The following is a 19,263-nucleotide window of genomic DNA, read 5'->3' as shown; positions in this document are numbered from 1 at the left end:
TTATTTAAACTGACTCTTCTATCTCCACCTTGAGTTTCTCCACGACACTTAGTATTTGACATACTATATATTTTACTTATCAATTTGTTTATGTTCTATCTCCACCACAGCGCTATGATTCCCATGAAGGCAGGGGGTTTATGCATCATGGTATTACTGGTGCTTAGAACCATGCCTGATTTACAGTAAACAAATATTTGGTGAATAAATGGACTTCATGGTTTTCTTAAAAAAAAAAAAAAAAATCAGTGCCCCGTGAAGATGGCTGTCCTAAAACCATACAATGAAAAACACTTAACTGGAGTAAAACTTTTTTTTTTTGCCCCTAGAAATGTGACTGGTAGTCTTGAGCACAGTTTGACCTAGGCTTTCAGGGGAGGGTCAGTGGGTCAGTGGGCAGGGTTGAGGGTGGCTGTGAAACTCCCTGAATTATATGCAAGAAATGAAATATACATGTACATGGGAGAGAATCCATAGCTTTTATAACATTTCAAAGTAGTTAGTGATACAATAGAAATTAATAATCTCTAACTTGGTGGTAATAACACATTTATACTCTTAGCACCCCAATTCTGCCAAGTATATTAAGCAAACTACAAGGCCTCTATATAACTCCCAGGAACACTGGACATAATATAATGAAAAATGTTTGAAAAACACATATTCAGCAAGTTTATTATCATAATGATTCAAATACTCAAGTATGTATAATCACAAATTACATGTATTTCCTAATGGAGATTTATTCAGCATTTTTAGACTTTTATATTTTTCGAAGCAACTAAAATTTTATAAAGTAAGTTTTAAAAATTAGAGTAACACTATCAAAATACCCTAAACATAATACACAAATACATAAATTTAACTACACTATTTTTATAATAATATTTGGAATGTACATTTCAATTAACCAAAGATGGTGGAAACATTAACTGTTTAATACAAAAATCTACTGGGTAAGAAAAGGAACCAATGTTATCTTTTGAAACAAACAAAAAACCAACAAAAATCCCCCAGAGTTTTATGAAATAACATTCAGAGAAAAGTTTAAGAACAGTAAAAAATACTCCCATATACTTCTCATTGAAACCCCCCAATTGTTTACACTTTTGTTTTATCAATTTATCAATTTACATATACAGGGTGGGGCAAAAGCAGACATAGTTGTGAATACAACAAAGTTTAATCTTGTATTTATTAATTGTTGTATTATTTTCCATATGAACTGTAAAGCTACTTTTGCCCCACCTATACATATAAACATAGTACTTATGATAGAATAATAAGCAATCTGCTTAGTCACGCACAACCTTTTTTTTCTGTACCCATTAAGAGTAAGTGGGAAGTCACGGTGACCCTCATGCTTTCATTACCCATTTTCTAAGACCAAGGACAACCTCATACACAATGGTTATTAAGATCAGGAAATGTGACACTTAGGGAAGAATGCTATCTGATCCACCATCCCAATAAATTGTCAATTGTCCAAATAATGCTCTTGGAAGCTACTCCTCCCCTGGGTCTACTTTAAGAAGCGTGCATTATTGAGTTGACATGTCTTCTTAGTCTGTAATCTGGAACAGCCTTTGTTAGTGTTTCTGGACCCTGACATAAAAAATAAATAGCAGCCTAGTTGTAAAATGCCTATCAGTGTGGATTTGTCTGGTGTCTCCTCATCCACTGTTAGCAGGATCGGCACTGAGGACGCGTGCCTTTCTCAGCTGGTCCTGACACTGGTTGTGCCAGGTGTGATGCCTCAGTTACAGTGGTGTCCGACAGGCTTCTCCATTCTCCTCTAGCTCCCCCTTTAAAGTTAAAGAGCAATTTGAGGAAAGGTACTTAGAGACTACTGTAAATATCCTCTTCATCAAACTTTCAACTCACTAGTTTTAAACTCCACTAATGATTTCTAACTTCATCTTTACTGCTACACATATCAGTTAGAATTCTACTGTGAAGAACCTTCTGTTATTCCTTCATTTCATTTCATTGTGTGTTTCAGCAGAGACCCACAGATTCTTATTTTACTCAATGGTTACTGTCTATTAATACCATCCTTATTTTGATGCTCAAATTGTCCCTGACCTGGACAATGGAAACTCTTTCAGATTGGCTTCTGGATCCTTTTGACATGTTCCTGTGATTATGCGAACACTTCTTTAGTTTCCGGTACAAAAAGGTCCAACTTCATTTAGTACTTGTCCTGACACAGTCCTTTTTCAGTCCTTTCTACAAGAATCCTGGCTCCTTTAACAGGTGAGGGCATTAGAACCCCAAATCAGGCACTCCGGGTGCTCAGTGCTATTGACGCGTTCCTGCTTCCAGGTAGGTTCAGTGCAGAGATACAGGAACTGTGTGTCGTGGGCATGTGTACACACAGGTATGATATACACTGTACACACACAAATGCATGCATTACATATACACACATCTGTAGTATACATATATACCATCTATATACGTATATCAATTTTGCCCCATTTAATATGTTTAAAAGCAGAAATTATTATGGACATATCCAACCCAATACAATAAAATGTAGCATTTTCCCATCCTATATTTTAAGTTCTTTCTCCAGAAGTGGGAAACCTGGCTCTCAGTATTTACTCATTTGCTCAATTCTAGTAAACGGAATAGGCAGTTTTAGAATTGACAACCTAATACCACCAAGAAAAAGCAAACCTATAAACAACAGTTCAATATTTAACTTCTTTTGTAGTAAAACTGACATACTTTGATATGCATAAATCTTAAATGTATAATTTGATGAGCTTTGACAAATAGACATGCCTCTGTGAAGCATACTCCTATCAAAATATAATATTCCTGGCTCCCAAGAAAGTTCCCTTATATCCCTTTCCAGATCAATTTTCCCTTGACCCCGCCCTCAACAACCTAATTTTTTTCACTAGAATAAATCTGTCTTTGTATGAAAGGAATCACACAATCGGCATTCTTTTGAGTCTTCTTTTCCTCAGGATAATAACTACAAGACTCATGTTGTAGGGTATACAAGTAGTTCCCTTTTTACATTTTGGTAACAGCAACATTAATTTATCAGCTCTTCTGTAGGTGGGTATCTGGGCCGTTTCCAGCTTTGGGCTATTATGAATAAAGTTCCTATGAGTACTCTTGAACAAGTCTTTCTCTGGACATATGTTTTCATTTCTCTTGGATAAACACCAAGCAGGAATTACTGGGTAAAAGGGTAGGTGTATGTTTAACTTTACAAAAATCTGCCAAATCTTTTCCCAAAGTGGTTATAACGTTTAACATTTTTGCCAAGCAATGTATGAAAGCTCTTGTTTTCCCACATTCTAGCCAATATTTGATGTGGCCAGTCTATTCATTTTAGTTAATTTTGCTGTTTTTAAACTACTTATTCTACTGATGACTAAGGGGGGGGGGGTATTAAATCTCCAAGTATGACTATAAATTTATGTATATTTTTCTTTTATTTCTATCGATTTTTGTTCCATATAGTTTATAACGCTGCCATTCAGTGCATACACATTTTCAACTACAATATCTTCTTGATGAACTGAACTCTTCATCATTACAAAATGTGCCGCTTTACCTCTTGTAACACATCTTCTTAAAGTTTACTTTGTCTAATATTAATATGGTAACTTCGAATTTTGCTTACATAGTATTTGCATTGAATATTTTTTCCATTCTTTCATTTACAAAACATCTTGTAAACGATATAAAGTTAGAGCTTATTTTTTATCTGGTCTGAAAATCTCTATTTTTATATGGTAGTGCTAGCCCGAATTTACATTTATGGTACTTACTGATAGAGCTGTATTTGGGTCTAAAATTTTCCACGTGTTTTGTATTTGTCCCGTCTGTGTTTGGTTCTCTCCCCCCCTCACCTTGCCTTCTTCTGCGCTGAGCAAAAAGGAAAAAGGGCTCATGGCCACGGACAAGAGTGTGGTGATTGCTGTAGGGAGAGGGGTGTATGGGACTAAATGGTAACGGGAAAAAATACTATAAAAAGCAAATATATACATATAGGTATAATAATTTTTATTTAAATAGGTTTATATTTTTAAAAAAATATTTATAGTTAAAAAAATATATATATTTACCTACATACTATGTCCAATGTACTTCACTCCTCCCTATAAATCCAAGTTGTCACCTGGTATTATTTTCCTTCTGAAAAATTGAAAGACTGAAAAATTTTCTTTCTGCTCTTTAGTTCTTTAGATCTTTAGTGCACATGTGCTAGCAATGAATTAATCTGCCTGAAAATGTCTCAATTTACTTTGCTTTTTGAAGGATACCTTTGCTCTTCAGAGAATTCTAAGTTGACAGAGTTTATTTGCTTATTTTTTCTTTTAGTACTTTAATATGTCAGTGTCATCATCTTCCTGCAAACACTTTTTTAGAAAGTGAGAAGTCAACGGCCATCCTTCAAGTCATTGTCACCCTGTGTATAATGTACTGTTTTCCAAGACCGCTCTTTCAAGATTTTCTCTTCTATCGCTGCACCTCATTGGTTTGATGATGATGTTCTCAGATACAGTTTTCTTTGTATTTATTTTACTTGGGGTTCAATGAGCTTCTTGGATCCATAACTGTTTTTTTACCCAATTTAGGAAAATCTATGGTCACTATTTCTTCAAAATCTTTTCTTTTACATTTTATTTCTGTTCTCTTTTTTGGGACGCCAATCATACATGTTGGACCTCCATATAGTTAACAGCAATATATAGTGCAAATTTATTTGTAAGTAAATTCATCTAATATATAAGATTGAGCAGTTTTAAATAGTTTCCATTAAAATTTTCATGTGTTTGCTGATTTCCTCTCTAAACGCATTACACTAGAACATTATCCATCAACTAATAAACTTAAGAATGAAGAGTTTTGATGCATTTGCTGCTGCTAGGTACTTTGCTACAGGCGTTATATGCATTTTCTCATTTTATACACATTTTATACTTGATGAAGTAGGTATCACAATTTTCTTCATTTTACAGATGCAGGAACAGGCTTACAGAAGTCAAATAACTTATCCAGTTATGAAGGGGCATGTGGAATTCGAAGCCAATGCCTGTCGTGTTCTGAAGCACTTTGCACTGACACTGCACGCACAAACAGTCCATTTACAATTAAGTAACGTCAAGTGCAGGTGTATGTGCAGAACACACGCCTTTGTACTTAGATAAAACCCTCCCACTTTTTCATGGCTTTCTAGGATAGCAGTAAGATGGTGCATGATTCAGAACTTACAGTGTAAAGGGCACCTTAAACAGACTACCTCCTTCCAGATGGCTACGTGTCACACAATTACTCCAGTTGTGTTGCAGCCCTGTTTCTCCAGAAGCAAGAGTCCGGACTGGGATACAAACAGGATTCACTGGGGTCTTCCACAGAGGGATCTAGGTCAGTGCTAAACAAAATACGGTTCCAGAACAAGTGCTAGTCTGCATAGTGCTCACCAGTGTGTGATAAAATAATAGAGAAGTTGAGAGTATTTAGGAAACTTAGTGCAAACCAGGCTTGTATTTTGCATGTCTTTTTTAAGTTTCATCTTTCTAGTAATTCAATTATTACTTGTATTTTATAAAACAGTCAGTCTGCAACAGACTGCAAATTAAGGGGGACAAAGCTGGATCTTTATCTCAGGGTTTGAGAACTGTTCTGGCTACAGCATCTAGAGACAAGGTACTTACACTTTTCTGGCCCTCAGTTCTCTCACTGTACCTCGCAGTTGAAAAGATGACACCAAATATATTTAAAGCGTCTAAGTACAGTGCTGGATGGGTGGTAGGAGTGCATCCCTTCCCTGTATTTTATCACTACCAGACCACCTATCATTGTAGTTAGTTATTTTGCTTCTTTTTCCAAGTTAGAACACAAGGTCTGTGAGGGCGGGAACACATACCATATTCATTTGATTCTTTCAAATTAGCAGAAACTCAAGAGATATTATCTTTAATAAGTGATTTTCATATTCTTCCTACATTAGCAGTATTAAGCCTAAACCAAAAACTATAAAGGAAAAAAGGTAAAAATGATATGTGTTCCTTAAGACATTGCTAGAAATAATATAAATCTAAAATACAAAAGACAGCCTATCAATAATTGACAATAGAGTAACGAAGAGGTAAGAAAACAGTAAGAAAATGAAATATGTTTTGAACATTTCTTTCTCTACAATACAAAGTTAAAGTTTATTCTGGTGACTCTATAGCTAAAACTGGGACACTGAATCCAAAAAGCTACAGGAATGCTATAAGTTTGTATGACAACAAATTTAATTAAATACTGAGATGGAATTATATAAGGCACAGTTAAAAGAGTTCAATATGTATACCTCAAACAGAATAGGAAAGTTGAAAAACAGGACAGTGGCAGATAAAATACATATAAACAGTTAAAGACTAAAGATATTATAGACTTTATTTAGTTTTGTGGAACTTTGAGTAATGACATGAAATTAAAAGGGGAAAAAAATTCAGGAAATAGACCAAAATGCTGTGAGTAGTTGAGATCTACTACACTTTGGAAGAGTTATGAATGTTCTGTGTAAACAGGTCTGAACATTATTTCCATCTACAGATAGAAAAATGAAAAGCTAACCTATTAACAGCTTTTGAAATTCTAACTAGCCACTGTATTTACTCAGTGTGCAAACTGCACTCAACCTCAGGTCAATACATTTATTGTGTCCTATTCACAGAGTCAAGGCTCTGAAGGTGGAGGAGCTGAGAGAATGGGGAAATTCATAGAAGGTCCAGAACAATGTAGCTAAGACTCAAAGAGAAGGTAAAACTTAAAGCAAGCGAAAAGTACAAAGTTCCTGGAGGTGAAAGCTAGGGGGATGGTAAGCAGACTGGCCCGATAAACACGAAATACGATGAACTTACAATGGAAATGAAAAGTCCCTAGGTTCTTCAGAAAATGATGACAGTGAGAACAGGTTGCACAGAAAGAGAAGTGGAAAATAATTATGTAAATCACAGTAATCTAGCTGGTGAACCAGTGGCTTTTGCAGAAACAAACAAGTAAAAAAAAAAAATAACTCTATTTTTTTAAAAAGAATTTAATTAGGAGACCAAAAGTTTCATGTAGAAACGTCATAGAGAAGGCCTCAGGTGTTCAGTGTGCTCACTCCGACACTGACTATGCCAGCTTCGCCTTTCTTCTCCCTTTTTCCTGGTAGGGTTTGTCCTGACTTGACTTACTCTTCTAATCTGAGGTCCATTATTCTGTTTTGCGTGCCTGATACTTTCCAAACTAGACTGAACTATATAAAGCTTTCCATAATACCATGTTTAAATCACCACCACACCCTCCAGTCGCTAATGTAGTGCCCCATACTACCACATCAGAGTGAAAAGGAAATCCAGGTCAGTAGCAGGAGATGGGAGTAGAAAGGGAACTAAACAGTGTGGATCCACCAGGCCTTCAACACAGAACAGGCCACCCGTGGGGAAGCATTTCAGTTTCCCCACTCCAGGTCTCAGTTCCCTCTCCTACCACTCCGTCTCACACTGCACAGCAGTGGTTCTCGGTGGGCTCTGTGCTGCACACTAAAAGGAGTTTTGGAAATACCTGGGGGTGCTTTCTGGTTGCCTGAATGCTGGGGAATGCCGTGGAGGCAAGGGCCAGGGACGACTGGTGTTTTGAACAAAAGGAACAATCACAGAAAAAGCTGTCCCTCATTCAGCACAATTTTCAAATGTCCAGAACAACTCTGCCAACGCAAAAACCCAGCTTTCAACCACTGAGCCTTTATTTTACAAACAAACATGAAGAATTTTTTGTACAGTTTTGATAAATTGTTTTTCAAAAATGCAAGTATCTCACAGATTATATACTGTTTTGTTCGGAACTTTACTATGAGCTGTTCATCATTTTGAAAAATAATCGTATCCCCAAAAGCAATGTTTTTCAGATTTGAAATGACCCATCTAGCATGCCTTTATCGGTCTTACCACGGTGCTTTTCTTTCTCCCTACCTCCTTGCAGATGAGTCTCTCCCTTCTCAGAGGACAAATTTCCCTGCGACAGTGGAAACCACACTGAACTCCCAGCAATGTTCATCACTTAGCCTCGGGTTGCTCTTGTATAAAATGAGTACGCACTCTACTTACCTTAGAATGATTATGAGAAACACATCAATAAATAATTTGTGTAATATCATGTTCTGTATGTATTTTGCAACAGAAACAAATCATAAACAGTAGAAATGAAATAGAAAAAAGTCCTAAAAAAGCCTCTGCCTGCTCTGTGTTTACCAAATATCAGTGTAGAAACTTAACAGCATATAGGTTTAGTAATATTTAAACACTTAATAACATGAAACTCAAACTGTGTACTGCTCAATACAATCGTCACGCATTTGTTAAAGGGTAAAATACATACATGAATTTAAAGAACTTACTACAATAAGTATATATATTGTTAAAAAAATGTCAACTTTTACTTATGCTTTTTAAAATGTATAGCAAATTTAACATCCAACTTTCTGCTTACGTTACATTTCAGACAGGTATGCTGCTGCAAAGAAACACGGTCATAACACAACTGAACAACGGCAACAACACTAGTCTTCGGCTATTAGGACAATAAAGAACATACACTCACTTCGTCCGTGAGTTCTCCGAACACTGTTAAGACATCTATTAAAAGACTTGCAGTATAGAAGGACTTGATCATGTTTCTGCAAGAGAAAAGAGAGCTAGTCTAGTTTAAAGCAAAAACGTGAAGATGTAACTCCAATGTTTATAAAAGCATTCTGAAGTTAATATTTTAAATAAAATCAGATTTTAGGAATATAACGAAGCTCCTCCTATAACCTGTTATTGGGAGACAGTAACAAGACTCATATAAAAGTACATATGGTAGAGTGAGGCTTTAGAGTGAACACTGGTCTTAGATGATGTAATTATAGTATTCGCTAAGTGCACATAAAGCCACGAGCATTTCTTTACATTTAAGTATCATTACAATAATGACAAATCGTTTGAATTAGTGGAGTGGGAGTTCTGTTTTTGGCTAAAATCAACTCTTAAGATTTTGAGGAATGTAAAAGAATGGCCAGTTAAGAGTATATTTACTGAAAACATAAATTTGCTGTGGGTCAGAATCATCCTGAGACTCTAAAAGTAACTTTTAAAAATCTGAACCATTTAATTAGGAAGTCTGAAAGTGTGCAACCACAACTGGATAATTCTGGTATAGAGTAACTAAACTTACCACTTTCAGTTTTCTTTTGCTTTACTTACTTGTGAAATCGTGCAGCCCGGTCTTCATTATCTGCATACAAAAACATTTTCAAAGCGTAATTCTCCAAATGGGCACAACCGACTATTTCTTGACTAACTGCTTCATTATCACCCAACTGTTTCTTAAGCTAGAAGAAAATCAAATACAAAGCTTATAATTTTGGACTTACAGAAATACATACTTACGTACAAATTATCCCAGTAATCATTTTTAGTATATTATTTTCTATTTATTTCAGTAAAAGACTTATCAATGAATTCTTGCAAAGAAAAAAATTGCTCTGCCTCAGCCCAAAATATTTAAAACAAAACCTATGTTCACAAAATTTTAAGGGAACATGCATACGATAATCTGAAAGTATAATTTAGCCCTAAAAGTCAAAATAACCAAGAATAAAAAGATACCACATCCAAGTATTTACTTTAAAGCATCACACAGATTTCAAGATAATATATTCCAATGTACTATCAGTACCCTAAAATTGGAATTAGAAAAATTTTTTCCTAACCACATATAACTGAAAATTTTAATTTATTCCCATTTCAATTTTTTATTAAATTAAAAAATAGGATTAAAAGGAGCACTATATCCTAAAACAGTATCTCTCAGAGCACATGTGTAAAGAGAGATTTCTAAGTAAGGTATATGAGGTCTGTCCAGAAGGTATCCAGCCGTGTAAAATGAAAAAGAGGCATTTACTGAAGAAGGTACAAGATACAAGAAACATTGTACACAGGGCAATGATGTCTTAGTCCCCTTCAGAGTAGGCACCTTGGGGCCTCACACAGTTCTCCCAATTGCCAGCAGCTGCCTTGTTGCATTTTGCTGAATCTCATCAAAGGTCTGAAATCTCTTCCCTTTCAAAGGTGATTTTAGTTTTGGGAAAAGCCAGAAGCTGCAGAGCTTCAGTTCTGGGCTGTAGGGGGGCTGGGTCACCTGGGTGATTTGAAGTTTTGCCAAAAATCTCTGTATGAGACGTAATGCATGAGCTGGCACACTGTCGTGATGAAGCTGCCAACCACCAGTTAGCTGTGGCCTTCTGAGTCATCTGAACAGTTTCCAAGGAGGAATGTTCAAGCTTTATGCAAAATCTGATGCAGATTCATTGCTCTACTCACTCAGTCATTTTGAATGTGATGGCCACACAGTACATATGCTCACTCAATGGCATCTACCACCCCCACTGACTAGTACAGTGAAGTCATCATTGTTCACCCATGCACATTCCAGTCCACTCTCCTTGGCTGCCAGGTTACATCTATGTGCGATCTGTTCTCTTTGTATTAACAATGACTGGGCTTTTTCCGGACAGACCTCATAGATGACAAACTTAGAGAACTGGATTATGAGAGTTTTTAAAAACTAAGACAAACATAAACCTCAAATCAACACAATTTACAACTGTGTAAATTTCCAGTCAGTATACGCCTTCCTTATACATACTATAAAGTATTTAAAAAACAATACACTAAATTCCCACATTTTACTCAAACTGCCACACTGAAATAAATGACCTTCTGAAATATTAAGTCTTAGCACCATACTACTGTTTTAAAATTGCTTTTCTCAAAGACATTATAAAATAAAGTTATATTTAAAAAAGGCTTTAGAATTTTACTTCTTTTTTAAACTTAGGTATTTTTTAATGATTATTTTTTTACCCTTACCCAAGGACATACTCACTGAATTTAGAAAGAAGGGGGGATGGAAGGGAGGGAAGGGGGAACAGAGAGGGAAAGAAAAACATGGATGTGAGAGGAAAACATCAACTGGTTACCTCCGGTACATGCTCTGACCAAGACTGAACCCACATCCCAGACAGGTGTCCTGACCAGGAACTGAACCCACGACCCTTCAGTCCATGAGACGATGCTCCACCCAGGCCACACTGGCCAGGACAGGATTTTTCAAATTTCAACAAAATAAATATTCTCATAATTACAGCAGAATAAATTAATGTCCAAAAGGGATTTAATGTTGCTTAATGCAACTGGGCTTTGATCAGAGTAACGTTCAACATTTGTAAATAATCTGAGAAATTACACATTGGTATCTCTCCATAACCTGTGAAATTCAAGGTGACCAAGAACCAGAGAAAGAGAGGAAAGACAACTGATATCTATGTCACTGTTCCTTTCACTAAGTTCCTTTCACCGCCCCATTTCAATCATCCGCATCTGAATCTTATTTACAAATATAAAGAACAATAAATATTATTCTAGGATTGAAGGTTAGAACAGGTGCATCATTTATGAAGGGATGACTCAAAGGCCACCAATATCAATACGGAACAAGATATAATGGTATATGCAAAGATAATGGGACCTATTTTGAATTTTGCTTGTAACTCCCATGATTAAAAAAAAAGATTAAAAAGAAACAAACTGTGTCTATTTTTTCCTCAGCTATGATAACATAGCTGATTGCTGCCAAGGGAAAGAACTAAAATGACAACACATAAATACACAAATGAAGTAAAATAGCATTTTAAACACTAATCAGAAAATAAATGATCACAGTTTAACTTACAGCTTCTAACTGATCCATTAGCTTTGATAAAAATTTACGACATTCAGGAGTTTTACTATCAATCTTCATTCCAGTTTGCATCGCATATAAACGACCTATAAAAAAAGAAAAATGAATCTTATTTACAAATATAAAGAATAAATATTATTCCAAGAATGCAAAAAATTTATGATGTAGTAACAGATTTTTACCAAGCAAGGCATTTTCTTTTGGCATGTCGAAAGGAGACCAGGTCCTAAGCTGTCAGAGGGACCCGTGACTTAATTGGTAAGCTGGGTCACTCAGAAAAACCACCCCCACGTGCGAGACAACGTGCCAAGTGTCAGATAGGTGATGCCGATCAAAATACAACATGGGCTGGAATAGTGGGAACCGTGATTTGAGCAGAGGCTGATAAAAAGAATTGTTTGAATCATTTTTATATATGCCAATAAAAATATACTCTCTTTAAAAAAATTAATGAAAACATTAGAGATAAGGCTAAAGCTACAGACTTCTCTAACAGCTTTTTCAATGACAAGAGCTGTGAACAGTCTGGTGATAACTGTTGTTACCACCGCTGTGTACATGTTGTCTGTCACTTACCTCTTACACTCGACACTATGCACTGGAGGTCTGTTTGTGCCGCAGTTCTCCACGGTATGGACACAGCATTCTCACTAAAGTGTATTTGGGCAGCTCCCAGATTTTAATTATTACAAGTCACGTTTACATTTGAGAGTTCCCTAGAGCAAATACCGAGAAGTGGAATTCTTGGGTCATAGTATGTGTACCTTTTTCATTTTGAGAGCTACTCTTAAACTGTCCCCCCAAGCAGGTCACTGTACTACTATACAGTTATATCGTACATATAAAAGAACCCATTACCCCCAACTCATTAAAAACTGGTAACACTAAACTTCCTGCCAATTTTAGGGTTGAAAATGGTGTCTCATTATTTGGTTTTCCGTTTTCCTAACTACTAAATAGGTATTTACTGGATTGCCCTACATTCTCCTTTGTGAATTAGGAATATTTATCAAAATAAAAGAAAAAACTTCCACCAAATTTTCTATTGGGTTATTTGCTTTTTAACAAATTGGCTTGTGGTTGCACTTCCCACAGTATGAAGAAGGAACATAATGTTTTTTTTCCCCAAAAAGGAATCTTGTGAGCACTATCCTCACTCCCTGTTTTACTTTGCCCGTCATCATGCAATTTTCTTCTATTTATTTATCCTGTCTCTACTTCAACTAGAGTTTGAACTCCATGATGACTGCAATTTTACTACTTGGTTTGCATCGAGGCTAGTACTTGGTCTTCTCTAAACATTTTCTGAATAGATAAGAGAATAGCTCATTCTGCCCCACTGATTTAAATGCCACTTTTATAATTCATTATCATGTATTAAGTTTCCATGGGATAAAAGGGCCTCATTCTGTAACTTTTCATTCTGCTTCCTTAGCCTACCTGGTCTACTGGGTCTATATTGCTGTTTTATTTTTCTAGTTTATAACACAGCTTAGTAATTCAATGATGTCTACCCAATCATATCTTCTTTAAAAATGTATTAATATATACATAATGCTGTGTATATTGTGTGCTTTTTAATTTTAATAATTTTATCTTGAAGGAACTACTTTTTAATGCTTAAGCTTTTAGGGCTATCTCATTGAGTTTTAGAGTTTAAAGTTTAATTTATTTTTGTATTTATTCCCACAAATCTAATTTAGGGTTGACCCACCTAGGGATTAAGGAGAGAAGAAGAAATGGAGTTCCAGTGTGTCTATACGACTGTACAGAGGTGCACTGCCAGACGGTGCAAGAACACGGCGCTTTCATTTTGACTGCACGGCACCAGCCCTGGGTATCATCACTCTGACACAGACAGGCAGATGCTAACTTACAAAGCAGAAACAGCACTTATTTTAGTTTAAATACCCATTCTTTGATCACAAGTGTGACCAAATTTTCTCTTTTCTCTTTAGTCATACTTCTTAGCAAGTTATCTTGGTCTTTTCCCCATTTACCTATTGGGTTTTAAATATCAATTTCCCCACTCCCCAAGGCTTTCTAAAGCACGGTCGAATGCCCTCCCCCTTTTAAACCAGTCATATTTCTTTTGACTAGTTCAAGTTCTGTGCCTGTTTTAGTCAGCTCTTTTTTTCTTAACACTGACTCAATCCCCCAACACTTCTTTGTGAGCTGTTAGGTCTTTTCTTCCAGTATTTTTCTTGCATTTGTATTTTTAAAGTGCACCATGAGTTCTTTAGATAAATAAACATATAGGCTGTAAATACTACGTCATCTTTCAATTTGCCTGTTGTTTTAAAACACGCAGGCTTCAAATCTGTACTCAAAGCTACTATTTCTTTTCCCTATCATTTCTAAGCTTGGGAAATTCTTTTATCTCCAGGGGCTTAGTATTTAGTTATATGATTTTTCTAGTCATTCTTTTGGTTTAGTATTTCAAATTTAATTCTTTAATCTATTGTAATTTGCATTCCCCCCAAGTTATTGGCACCTGCCTCAAAAAATCACTTAATAACCCTTCCTAATGATTTGTGATTCTTTCTTTAATATGCATAATTTAACTTTTTGTTTCCTGTTTGGTTTTGCTGAGATCCCAGATCGAATATCTTACATGATAACATCTATAACTGAAAATATACTTTTTCTTCCGCCTAATTTAATCTTACTATGTCTTATTGTATTACCAATTTTCTAAGGAATTTTAAGTGCTATTTCTCTTATTTTTAAGAGGAAGGCTTTTAGTTAAGAGCATTGTTAAAATATAAATTGAGGCATACTGAAAAAATTAGGAATTACTGGAGCAAAAGTCAATTCAAATAGGGTAACGCCAAACTAACAGTGGTTGGGAGTGCTCCCCTGACACAAGCCAGGGGAAAGACTTATCTAGAAAAAGGGCAGAAGGAGAGAGACAGAATCATTTGATTGGCTATAGGTAAAACCTCCTTGGCTGCCTGTCCTTAGCATTCTGAATGGATTTCAGTTTGCGTACATAGGCTGCCATAGCATTAGAGTCACATCAGTCTAATGGCCTCCCTGTTTAATTCATTTCCTGCAAGGTTGCTCACACTTTCCCTAATAGAGCCACTGCCTTAAGCAGTTTTGAGGCTGAAGCCTTTGAGACCCACGTGACCGCAGGAATTGGCAAAACAATTGGCTAGGGTGTGGGAAATATATCAATAGGAATGCTAGTATTTTTCTTGGCTTTTAAAATTTTCTATTTTTTAAAAGATTTTATTTATTTATTTTTAGAAAGAAGGAAAGGGAAGGAGAAAGAGAAGGAGAAAAATATCAATGTGTGGTTGGGAGGCAACCATACCCCCCCTACTGGGGACCTGGCCTGCAACCCAAGCCTGTACCCTAACTGGGAATCAAACCTACGACCCCTTGGTTTGCAGGCTGGCACTCAATTCACTGAGCCACACAAGCCAGGGCTAAACTGTCTATTTTTCATATCTTGTATAATATATACAGTATTATCACACCAATACATAAATGTAATTTATAGATGATTTATATAATATATTGGAGATCTGTGATTAACTCATGTGACCAAAAGCTTAAGAATCAGTGTTCACTGCTTTCTCACTCCTTTTAAGTATAAATGATATTTTCTTGCCCCAACCTAGCCCATGCCTCTTCACCATGCTCCCATTCCTTCTACTGTATCCCCCAGAACTTTTGCTTCATAAGCATCTCCTCAGATTCCTTCTCTCTATCCGAACGAAAACCTGGATGTCACTTACAGAAATCATTTGCAGTCCTTTTGAGTAGTAAGTTGTAATTCTCTTACATTCCTTCCATCTCAGGATTGGCAAGTATGACTGGTTTTCTCTTTGTACTCCACAGCTACTTACATTCCAGCATTTTCTCAGTGTCTTCTAACATGCCAGTCTAGGGCTCATGCCACTCTCTTCCACTTTATCTTGTTATGCTTATAATTGCCCATGGACCTTGGTTCTTCCAACAAAATCTCTGTTCACACAGGTAACCAATACTTTCGACAGAGCCTGCAAGCTGCCTTTCCACATCCATTCCTCCCAGCTCCCCTACTAACAAGACATTCTTAGGGGGGTGTAATGTACCCAGCCAAAACAGGTCATTTCCCAATACTCCTCAAAGCAAACTATGGCCATGTAAATAAGACTAATATTATTTAACCGGACACTGTTGGGAGACACTTCTGGAAAGTCAACTTAAAATGGGAAATGATAGCAGGGGCGAGATTTCACTTATCCTTTCCCCTTTTTCTTCCCTGCTGCCTCGAACAAAAATGGGATGACTGAAGTCTAGTGGACATCCTGGACACAAGCAACCTTGGAAGAGGTAATCACATGCTTGTTTCTAGATTTGCAATGGGAAAGAATGTGAACCCCTAATGATTTCATGGAATTTGCATACTGACACTGGGTACTGCCAATATCAAACCTTCTTTTAAATGAGGAAGTAAATTACATTTTACTTAGTTACTTTTATTTTGGATAATCCGTGATTAGAAAGCAAATCGAATTCTTGTGCATACACAGTAACACGCTCTCTCTTCTTATTGACCCTGATCCCCAATAACTGTATGCCATCTCCCTTACATGTCATCATTCCATAATCAATCTACCATCACAGTCTTCCAAAATCAGTACATCAAGCAATCACTCTAAAAATATATCCTTTTTTTCCAACATTCAACTATGCCTATTACACCAGGCTCCAAGTTCACCGGTGTCTCCCTACTTCTTCGTGACCATCTTACCTCCTTTAATGTCCCTGTGCAACCAGCTCTGATTTCACAATATAATTTTCTGAGACATTACGCCCTATCTCCTCCGACCCCAAATCTCTTTTCACATCACTGTGGTTAAGCATGCTCACCCATGACGCCGTCTACGCTCTTCTCTATACCGACATGCAAGCGGCAGAGACCACTGGCACAACATTATTAAAAAGATCATAATTAACAAACAAGCTTGATACCTGCCTTCCCAATCTCCCAAATGACTATTTCAAACAACCTGAATCTCATTAAAACCTGACCCCAAAAGACACACAAAACTTAGGCCATTACTTATTTGCTGTCTGTATATAATAATGACCACCATGATAAAACATGGTGATGTTAAGTCCTGCACTCACATGAAATACAGTGCTGACAGTTTCACTTCACAGGCCCTTTTCCTTATTCTCTAACCATAGCAGTGAATACTATGCTAATCCTACCATCGGAAGTGTACACCAACTTTGGGATTAAGAGGCTCTCAGCCACAGTAACATAGCCCAGATAACATGAAATGAGATAGATTCCTAGATTTCCCTTGGCTTTAGTGGCAGCCACCTCAGAACTTAACCATTAAGCACACATGCAGAAAATTAATCTGAATTTTTTCATTACCATTTGCAAGCAATTTATCCTATGTGAAAAGTACAATTCTCAGTTTCAAATTTGTCACTCTTCTACTATTGCTTACAATAAAAATGGAGTCAGTCTGTCTGTCTACCTCCTTTGAAGCAAAAATCAAATTATTTCAACTTTGTTATAATCAAAACCACTATCATCCTCCCTCACAACACAAGCATAAACAAATATCAGCTTCTTGTTCTTTAAAAGTTAACCTCAACAGAGGTGGCTGATTCCCAAAATACACTGTAATGACAATATAGCTTACTGGTTTTTCCAAATGAACTTTTTTTCTTGGTTTACATGCACGTTTATTCTTTGCAATTGCAGGGACATTATTGTATACGGAAATTTTTTTTTCTAAAATATGTTTATTGATTTGAGAGAGAGAGAAACATCAATAGATTGCCTCCAACACGCACCCCAACCAGACATGGAACCAGCAGCCTGGGTAGGTATCCTGACTGGAATTGAACCCCCAACCTTTTGGTGTACAGGACGACATTCCAACCAAATGAGCCACACTGGCCAGGGCTGTACAGTAACACTTCTAATTAAAGAACTGGATCATCTCAGAATCAGAGATTTATGATAAAAATTGGCCTGGCCTTTACATTTTCAAGTCTTATGTAGTTTCTAAATCTTAAGTACAGAAAATGTATCACAAGATGCATTCTGTAATATTAGTAAAAGGGGAAAAACTTAAGTCTACTTATAAAAATTAATAAAGGTCTTTTTGCCATAAAGGATGGAAAAAGCAGATCACATTCATATAGAACTCTGTTCAAGACAAGCAACTCATTGTAGCAGCAGCAGCACGATGAAAAATTAATGTCTAACATGGAAATTACCCACCAAAACAGCATAAATGTGTAGCTAAAATCAACTGTAAGAAAATATACTGGATTCATTTCACCAAGGAAATGTGTTTATTTTTATGAATAAATATTATTTGAAGATGAGTAATGAGGCATATTTGCAAAAGGATTAAATGCTTTCCAACTCAATTTTAATTTAATGTGGGGCATTTGGAGACGAACATTTACTAATCCTGAAGGTATGTGCAATTCAAAGTTCCATAAAATCTAACTATTAACATTCAGAAACATCCTTATTCGTCCATGAGAAATAAAATATATGAAATGCATGATCTAAGTACACAAAATATATATATTAAGAGCAACTGTAAAGAGTGATAATAGGCTAATAAATGTGGCATTCAAATAGCAATCATTTTGGTACAGATTAATGTCTAAAGCAAATTTTATCCCAGTGAATAAAACTGAACATACTAGTCTATTTAGAATTATATTGTAAATATTCACTACCTGGTTAGTATTGTCTGTTGTGTAGGGACTTTTGAATCAAAAGCTAAAAAGAAAGCACTAATGAATGTCTACTAATAAAGAGTATTCAATCCTTCCTTCACTAAACCATTTTGTGACCTCATAATGTCATAATGTATACAAATTAGCAGCTTTAAGAAAACATTCTACTGAATTCCTAAGAAAAAACTGTGCTGGTACAGAGCAAATGCTAAGTAACAATTTCGTTGTTAAAACGAGACCACAGACCTTCACTCCGGCTGTGATGGAGCTGCCATGCCTTGGTGGACACGGACGTCCCTCCAACCAACTGGGCTGCCTGGCCAGCGCCATTACAAAGTATTTTAGGGAGACCGTGAATAAAATGAGGAGATAAATAGAACATACATGAAAGAATATAAATAAAATTTCTAGAGATGAAAAATGTAATACCTGAAATAAAAAATTTACTGGATAAGACTGATAGTAGTTTAAACACTAGAGAAGAAAAGACCAGAGAACTTCAGAATACAGCAATAGAAGTCACTCAAAGCAGTGAGAAAACGAACTGAAAACAAGAGGTTGGAGGTGTGGGAAAATAGCAAGTGTTTTTACACACGTGCAGCTTGATCCCCATCTAAAAGGGTGGGAAAATGTGGCCAAAAAAAAAAAAAAGTGTCCTAAAAAATAAATTGACAAAATATTTGCCCAGCAAAATTATCTTTCAAAAATAAAAATGAAATAAAAGTTTCTTTCACACAACAGAAGATGAAAAGAATTGTCGGC

The 19,263-nt window shown here is 36.2% G+C and overlaps 1 protein-coding gene across 2 annotated transcripts in view; it reads right to left on the bottom strand.

Moving 5' to 3' along the window:
• Positions 1–19,263, bottom strand: part of VTA1 (vesicle trafficking 1) — a 43,621-nt gene that overhangs the window by 17,588 nt on the left and 6,770 nt on the right. The window contains exons 2-4 of one of the 2 annotated variants that reach the window (XM_045188847.2): positions 11,776–11,870; positions 9,246–9,373; positions 8,599–8,680 (exon numbers count right to left, since the gene is read on the bottom strand). In XM_045188847.2, the coding sequence (XP_045044782.2) occupies positions 8,599–8,680; positions 9,246–9,373; positions 11,776–11,870 (305 nt within the window). The remainder of the gene's footprint in view (positions 1–8,598; positions 8,681–9,245; positions 9,374–11,775; positions 11,871–19,263) is intronic. The other variant, XM_024551921.3, reaches the window with a different exon arrangement.

This window comes from Desmodus rotundus, chromosome 11 (genome assembly GCF_022682495.2).
Source record: "Desmodus rotundus isolate HL8 chromosome 11, HLdesRot8A.1, whole genome shotgun sequence".
NCBI lineage: Eukaryota > Metazoa > Chordata > Mammalia > Chiroptera > Phyllostomidae > Desmodus > Desmodus rotundus.
Note: the sequence above shows the minus strand (reverse complement) of the source record. Positions and strands in the feature narration are given on the sequence as shown.